This window comes from Saccostrea echinata, unplaced genomic scaffold (genome assembly GCF_033153115.1).
Source record: "Saccostrea echinata isolate AGI-Se365-2 ecotype Australia unplaced genomic scaffold, CSIRO_AGI_Sech_v1 ptg000012l, whole genome shotgun sequence".
Taxonomy (NCBI): domain Eukaryota; kingdom Metazoa; phylum Mollusca; class Bivalvia; order Ostreida; family Ostreidae; genus Saccostrea; species Saccostrea echinata.
In genome coordinates, this window is record NW_026889761.1 from 8,852,852 (window position 1) to 8,860,859 (window position 8,008).

Genomic DNA, 8,008 nt, shown 5'->3' on the forward strand with positions numbered 1-8,008 from the left:
ACTGATTTTGGTCCATATTCATGTATTGTTGAATATCAGCATATTAATATATGTAACTACCATTCTTCCTTTGTAAACATAAAGCTTTACATATCGGAAAGCAACTTTTGTTGTACTTCTAAATTTCAGTATTACACTCCATCTATTGACTAAATATACGTGAACAGAAATGTACTTTTCGTTCACTTTTAAATAGTGGTTTCTGTAGTAAAGTGAACAAGATATACGACAGATTAATGAGGTATTACTTTTTAAATCGACAAACACATGAATTCTTATCTACAAACGATGTTTTATCGATATTTTATGCATATTATGTATTGCTCATAAATAGCAAAATTTGCACTTATATAGATGAATACTTAATATTGCAAACTCAAAATTGCAAACAATTATTTTTTAGTTTCACATATTTCCTTTTTTCTTTAAATGCCAACAACAAAAGTATCGTCGAAGTCCTATCACCTTTCAATAGGACAAAGTTTCAAGGCAATCTGAAATACAATTATCATTTTTCCCCACTGTGGAATTGATATTTTACACATGACTATAGACAATTTTAATGTAACAAGCATGTCATGGATAAAGAATGGCTGTGAAAACCTGTCGATTTCTACAACGTCCTTGTCTTGTTCTAATCAGGCGTAAAAAGCTATTTAGGCAAACACATGCAGGAACTAGATAACAAAAGGTGACAAGGACAATACCTATTGTATGTAAAACAGAACAGAAATCATTATAATAAAGATCAAGACATGTGCTATTTTGACACTTCTAAACACGATTTGTTTTACAAGTTTGTTTTTTTTTGTATGAATTGCCAATACAAAGGGTGTAAACCAAAGGAGAACTGCAAAAGAAGTACCACGTATGTGGGAAATTGGTTAAATCGATCCTTAATGAAGTCAGTAATTGTAGATAATCGCTTAACTTGCTTGATCATGATTGAAGCGGGTGTCGTTAATTGGTTAAAAAGACAAAAATGAGTGATCAGGTACCGACGGCCATTTTGTAATGGCTGTAATGACGAAGAATTATCGTACAACCACAGCTCCTGTGTAGGCAGCTGAACAAGTGCACTCTCTTCTATTTTGAAAACATATTTAAAAAAAAAGAGAGAAATGGGATGGGTTTAATAGAAAAAATACAGTTTTTGTCAGATAATTGATTTGCAAATTCAACATTTTCGCTATGAATATTGGGCTCATGCAAGAGAGCAAAAACAAATGGAATTCTATAAGTATACAACAGTCAACTACCTACTGCCAACTGCTAATAGACAATGCCACTGCTTAAATATGATATTGCCTATTGAATTATATTTAATAAGCATGCTTGAATAAATACTATTTAGGTAACAATATTACAACAAGCAAGAAAGTGTGGATCCACAAATGAAGGGGATGAAAGAAGCATTCCTCTGAAGGAAAAACGCCAAAAAAATCCCGACAAGCAAAATCACCCAAAACGACTTTGGTTTGTCGGGGAAGGGGGTACACACTAATATAACGACAGAAAAATGGGGGTGGGTGGGTTAAATACATCTCTCAATCTTCTATATCTATAGGGAAAGCCATTCATAAGAGGGCAGGGCTCACGTATGATAAACTCTAGTAAGGGCAATGAATGACATTAGCTGATAAATTTATTTATATTAGAAACACTACAGGTACTAAAATTTTCAACGAAATCACTTATTTTCGAGGGGGTTCAAAATTTCGTGTTATGAAGAAACCTACTAATATATTTCTTCAACAAAAGTCAAAGTGTCAAACAACAGAATTATGTCTTTGCTTATCGACGACGTTTTATAAATCAACAATACTTATTTCCATTTATATATCGACTCGATTTATCCCGGTGAACTTGAAATAAAAGACAACAGTCTGCCACATCTGATTCATATTTGGATGGTTTACTGACTATAGACAACAAAGGCCAACTAACACCTAAATTGTATGACAAACGACATGACTTCAGCTTTTCCATCGTCGACTATCCTTATTTATGTAGTGATATTCTGCATATGGTGTTCATGTCTCCAAACTTACCGGTATTCGCTACTCAAGAGTATGCTCTTTGTACCATCAGTTTCTAAACCAAGGCAGACTACTCACACATAAGTTGATGTTACAGGGATACCAACAACCTCGTTAAAAGTCAGCATTCCGTAAATTCTATGGTCGTTATAATGACCCTATAAGCAAATATAACCTATCACTGGGTCGTATTTAGGCTGACTTGTTTCCTACCAATTGTTAGACCTCTGTTTTATACTACATTTGACTACGGAATGTTCCGTCTACTTGATCAATATATAGGGATCACGGAGGGTGTGACCGGTCGACAGGGGATGCTTAATCCTCCTAGGCACCAGATCCCTCCTCTGGGGTTTCTAGGGCTTCGTGCTTGTGCCTGTTCACAGATTTGTATTGTTTAAAGTTTTTTTATGAGATAGATTACTATTCGTTGTCTTTCCCATTCTACAACGAGTCAAATTTCAATGAACCAATGTTTATTCCGAAAACCAAAAAATTTACCCATAAAATAGTATTTATACCTAGTTTAAAATGTTTTATATATATATATATATATATATATATATATATATATATATATATATATATATATATATATATATATATATATATATATATATATATATATATATCAGCTTATAAGGCTGAAGCAGTTTGTACTTGGTTATCGTCTATGGATTTCCATATAAAAAAAAAGACTGTTAAGAAACCCGAGAAAAAAAAATATTTCTTTTCTTATTTCTTTTGTGCCCTTATCTGTTTATATATGTGAAATAGGATTGCCTTTTTTGTCTTGCTTAGAAAGCACAATAGTTGACCGCTAAGTGAGAAGAGGAAAAAATGAAAAAATCATCAAAGGGGCAAAAAAATTCTTGAAATAAAAATTTTTCTATCGCCCTACTTAGTTTATTAAAATAAAGGCTCCAGTACGTCTAATTTATAAAAACAAAATCTAAAAGAGTAAAAATATAGCGATTCTTTTGGAGTGATTAAACATTGAATTTTGAGGATACTTTTTATGACAAGAAGCAGACGGTTTATTGTTCCCCTCTTAAATGCAAAATATGTCATTATTTACGGACAATTACCTTAAATTTGAAACCTTCTGAGGGTAATGTGTTTTGTTTCATTGCCACCCTTGTTTTTAAGTCCTTCAGAAGAATATCAGAAGAATTATTACAAAGAAAAAGTAAGATTCTAAAGACGAGAGAAAGCGAAGACGTCATTTACGGATTGAAGTACGTCATTTTGGCAAGAAATTCAATAATATCTCTCAGATCTAGATTTTTTGAAAACTTAGGCCAAGACTTTTTTGTTATTTAGAAATTATGCACACCTATAATTGATTGTCCTTAACCGTAATTTGATAACTCTTACCCATATCTTCAAAAGTCCTTGCCACAGTATACCATTATAAATAAGAGTTGTTTATGTACTAGAACGTGCAAGCAACAAAGAGTGGAGTACATAGCGTTACGCATTTTCTCGCCTATATAAGAGCCAATGTTATCGTAGCCACATTATAGTAGATAACCTAACGTATAGATGTATGACGTGGTCCCCGGCGATAGCAGGATTGGATTGATGAAGGCCTTGTCTGAACAGTGCAAGCGAACAAGGGACGCCGATAGGAGGGTCATTATTAGACGAAAGCTTTTAGACTCAAGTCGGACTTAACATCAAAGGAAGGGTATTTTACTAATCTTAGACACCATTAAAGGATAATTCAAAAGGTAAGTGAAGAATCTTTGGTAAACATTGCAGTATAGAACCTCTAAAAGTCATAAAGGAAAAAATGTATTATTTTATTTCTTTTGTAGCTTTTAGAAAACCTTAAGCACTTCATTTCTGTATTGAGTTAACAAAACTTAAAAACGTTTATGAGTGCTGAGAAGTGTAATTTTATCGATTAGTGATTTTCAATTAATGTTGAGTGCTGCTCTGATTTCAATGTAACTTACCTAACTAGAATTAAATATTTTCCAGCTATAATTTAATTACCTGCCACTAGAACTCCTTTTCCGCAAATCATTGAAAATATAGTATCTAAGTTATTTAAAAACAAATTTAAATAGCATTACATTTTTTCTCTTTTAGATTACCGAGCTTCATATCCAAATTTTTATAAATTGCTATCTTTTCGTAAAGCTTGGTAGTATTTGGTCAAAATTTTATGATTCTACAGAATTAAGGGAAAAAAGGCCAATAAATCTATTGTCAAATTATGCAACTGGCAAATACTTCAATAAGAATTTTACACTGAAGCTGATGTCATATTGTTTATAATTAAGATAAAAATTATTCATAAGTTATGTAATAGAATAACAACAATAAGCATATTATCTTTTCTTTTAAAAATCCAACAATGTTCAAAATCATTCCGATCACTTATTAAGTTGTAGAAATAACATGTGTGGTCACCTGCATTGAACGTCGTTTAAATAGCCAATGTTTTTCTACTATGCTCATATTCTATATCTCAAAGTCTGTTAAAAGTCGTCATTGTTTTCGCGAAAACCAAATCCTTATCTTCAAAACAGCAAATTGAACGGAAAATTAGGTTTGCAAATTACAGATATGGTCAGTTGTTCCAAATAGCTAACGCAAATCCGCCCTACACGTTCGATTTCTTTCTTACAGTTAGCAGTAAAGTTCCCGAAAGGTGAGGACGTGCGGTTTCATATGAGAACCTTTCTCCTAAAAGTTGCATCAAATCAAGTGGACAGTTTTCTGAGTCTGAACTTTGGACAATAGATGTCCGGAGGTGGTGGGTTTTAGGAACATGTCGAGGACAGGAAAACAACAGTTGGTGCGGTCCACTTCCGCCCTGGACACAGAATATAATGCACTCAGAAGAAGGATGAGTCGATTAAGGGTACAGCAGGGACAGCTTCCTGTGGCGGATGGTAAGTAGATCTATTAATTATAAATATCAGTTAGTTACATAATCTCTTCCTGCATGTGTATACCAAAATCCTTTACTGGTTTCCATTGGTTAACCTTGATTTTATATATATACTCTAAAAAATAAATATTTTGAAAAAAATTGTACATTACAAAAGAATTTCAAACTTGGACCTGAATTAGAAAAACCTGTATTTCAAGAACTAAATAAAACAGGAACAACTAATTGAAACAACTTTCAACTTTTTTTTACCTACAAAGCAGCAATGATATTCTTTATATAACACTAAACAATCTGAATTATTACAATTCTGAATTTTAAATTACAATTAAAATAGTTTCTTCTTGCTTTTAAGAACTAAGTAACTTGTTTAGACAAGATATGCACCAAAAACTTAGTATTTCATTTCTCTGTACCCGAAATATTTGAAGCATCATGGTGTTGTTTCGTAAAAGGATTAGTGACAAATTTTATTGATATCGATGCGTGTTAGAACTGTCGCAGATCACCGGATTATACATATTCCATAACCATAAGAATATTAAGAATAATGACAGCCAATATGATTCTAGGATTTAAATGGATCTAGTCTCTGACACTTGTTTTGCAGAGCAATATTACAAAGCAATGCATTCTTTCATTTTCTTATTTATGTAAAAGACATTATCTAACAAAATAATGGTGCACTTTTTTTAAAAGTCTGTTTGGGATCTTTGTAGGATATGAATAACAATCTAAGTGTTTTCCCCGAACGACATAAATTTTGTGATTCTCCCTGAAGATTTGGTTTTAATCCCTTTGTACTTGCATTGGACGGACAATTGATATTAAACAGGACCATGGCTTGTCCCTCTAATGCATGTAAAATACCAAATTGTCCACCCAGTCATCAAAACACCATAAACAATAAGCATGTCTGATTTCCTTTCATTCTACTATTCTCCACAAGTCATTGACTGAATGAGGCACCCTTCTGAACTTCTTAAGAAAGCTTTACCTTAATAGTAAAAAAAATGGCTATCGTCTAAATGTATATCTGGTCGTAAAGCAATATCAACAAACACACAGATTAAGGTGGATTGCAGGAAAAATCAATGTTAAAATGATTCTTATCTTATGTGTAAATTTTCGTTTGACAGCAGCCTATGGGATTTCTTTGTGATAACTTAAAGTTTATCTTTGACTCTACATGATCTCTTGAATGAATAGGTCTGATGTTGAGGGGTTCACAATGACCACTATTAGAATGGTTTATCTGCAATTTCAGTCAGATTTTAATACCAATCTGGAACTACTTGTTCATATTGAGTTCACTAGCTAAACTTTTGCTTTTTGAGTTAATTTTTGCTAATTTATTTCTGAAATCATTTTACCTTTCATTTTATATTCTTCAAATCAAAATAAACATACAACTTTAAAATTTTCATAAATGTAAGGTTAGGGGAAAAAAAAATTAAAACAATCAATTACTTCGTTCCATCAATGGCTCTGTGGGTATACATGTAAAGTTTCATGTTGCATTTCAAACCTTCCCGTAAAATGTACTAGAACCAAGATGTTCTACTTGATTTCTGTTTCCCCGAGACGAATCAATCTCATGTTGATTTCTCTTATGGACAACCCATGTTTTGATACGTGTAAAGAATACTTATCCAAACAAAAACATCCATCCTTCAACTCGTGTCGAGAGGTTCTGAGCGTTCTTAATCATAAAGACTGAACTTCGTTTTGGGGGGTGGACTTTTAATTTCTTTCATATCTATCTTTCAAAATTAACTCCAGTGACACAATGCAACTAAAGCGTCTTTAAAACTCAACACTCCTCCATCGAAACTTTGACACTTCCGTTTATGCTCAAGACAGAATGAATTAATATCAGGGTGAATTACATGAACTTAATGGTTTAGATTAAGAAGACGCGACATAGGCAGAAAAATAAATGGTTATGAAATCAGTAAGGAACCCTATAAATGTCTTGATAATTAGAAAGTTCTAAGTAAACTCTGCAGCTAATGTCAATTTACAGTAATCAAAAATGAGAGCCTCAAGCTTTCGGAATATGGACTATTAATACTTGACGATAAACTGTCTCCAACATACCAGAACACATACATCATGTCTAGAACTTAGTATTTTGGTCGCTCTCTCTTTCTTTCTCATTTGATTTTAAACTTATCTATGTCATATGAATCATAAGTTTCCAATTAGTAAAAGAAAACAATTAAAAAAAGAAAAACGCTCATGCAGAAAGATACATTTAATGCATTAATTTGAATGTTGCAGACATGGATTTAGAACCAAATGATGAATATTATGGAGACTTACTTAAGTTTTGGAGAAAACATAAGATTTACATGGGAAAAGAAATGATGTCAACGATTGCAGATGCAAAAGGTGAGGAAAATCTTCTTAAAGGTGAAAGGTATAATGACTGGTAAAACTATTTTATTCTAAACCCCCTATTTCTGTATGGTTTTAGCCAAAAAGAAAGCCAAACAAAGAGGAAGGCGAAAATCACACGAATTTGAAGATCTGAATATCAATAAGAAAACAGGAAAACTGACTCCGGCCTTAGAAGAAAGAGAAGAGGAACATCAAGATGATGAAGAGGATTCAGTGAAGAGTTCACCGGAAGGAACGCCTAAACTAAAAAAGAAAAGCGTGACTGAGAACCCTAAAATAAACGGAAAAGTGACACACACAGAATACAAACAAAAACGGGAAAGTAGTGCAACATCCGCAAGTTCTACAAAAAGTGGACTTTCTAACGGGAAAACAGTTCTTAAATCAACCGTCCACCGCAAAATTTCTGACTCCACCAAATCCAAAAAATGAGAAAGAAACACTTTTCAGTTTTTAAAAGGTGCTTTCCAGTTATACAAATATATTTGTGACAATTTTGAATAATCAGATATAATTTGCTGATAATCTGTAAACTGTGTCACATATACATGTATGTACATACTTTATTGTTTGTTTAGTGATGCGTTATTTACTACAATAAAAATGCGCAGACATTTCAGTATGTGTTTAAAAAGAAAGTAAAAATTATAATAAGTTCCAT

General features: G+C 32.6%; 1 protein-coding gene across 1 annotated transcript; it reads left to right on the forward strand.

Annotated features, from left to right (window-relative positions):
• Nucleotides 1-3,729: 3,729 nt before the first annotated feature.
• Nucleotides 3,730-7,779, forward strand: LOC133185902 (uncharacterized). The gene is made up of 4 exons (XM_061321195.1): nt 3,730-3,772; nt 4,680-4,945; nt 7,228-7,338; nt 7,424-7,779. Exons 2-4 carry the CDS (start codon nt 4,822-4,824, stop codon nt 7,777-7,779), a joined length of 591 nt encoding a protein of 196 aa, XP_061177179.1. The 5' UTR covers nt 3,730-3,772; nt 4,680-4,821.
• The last annotated feature ends 229 nt before the right edge of the window (nt 7,780-8,008 follow it).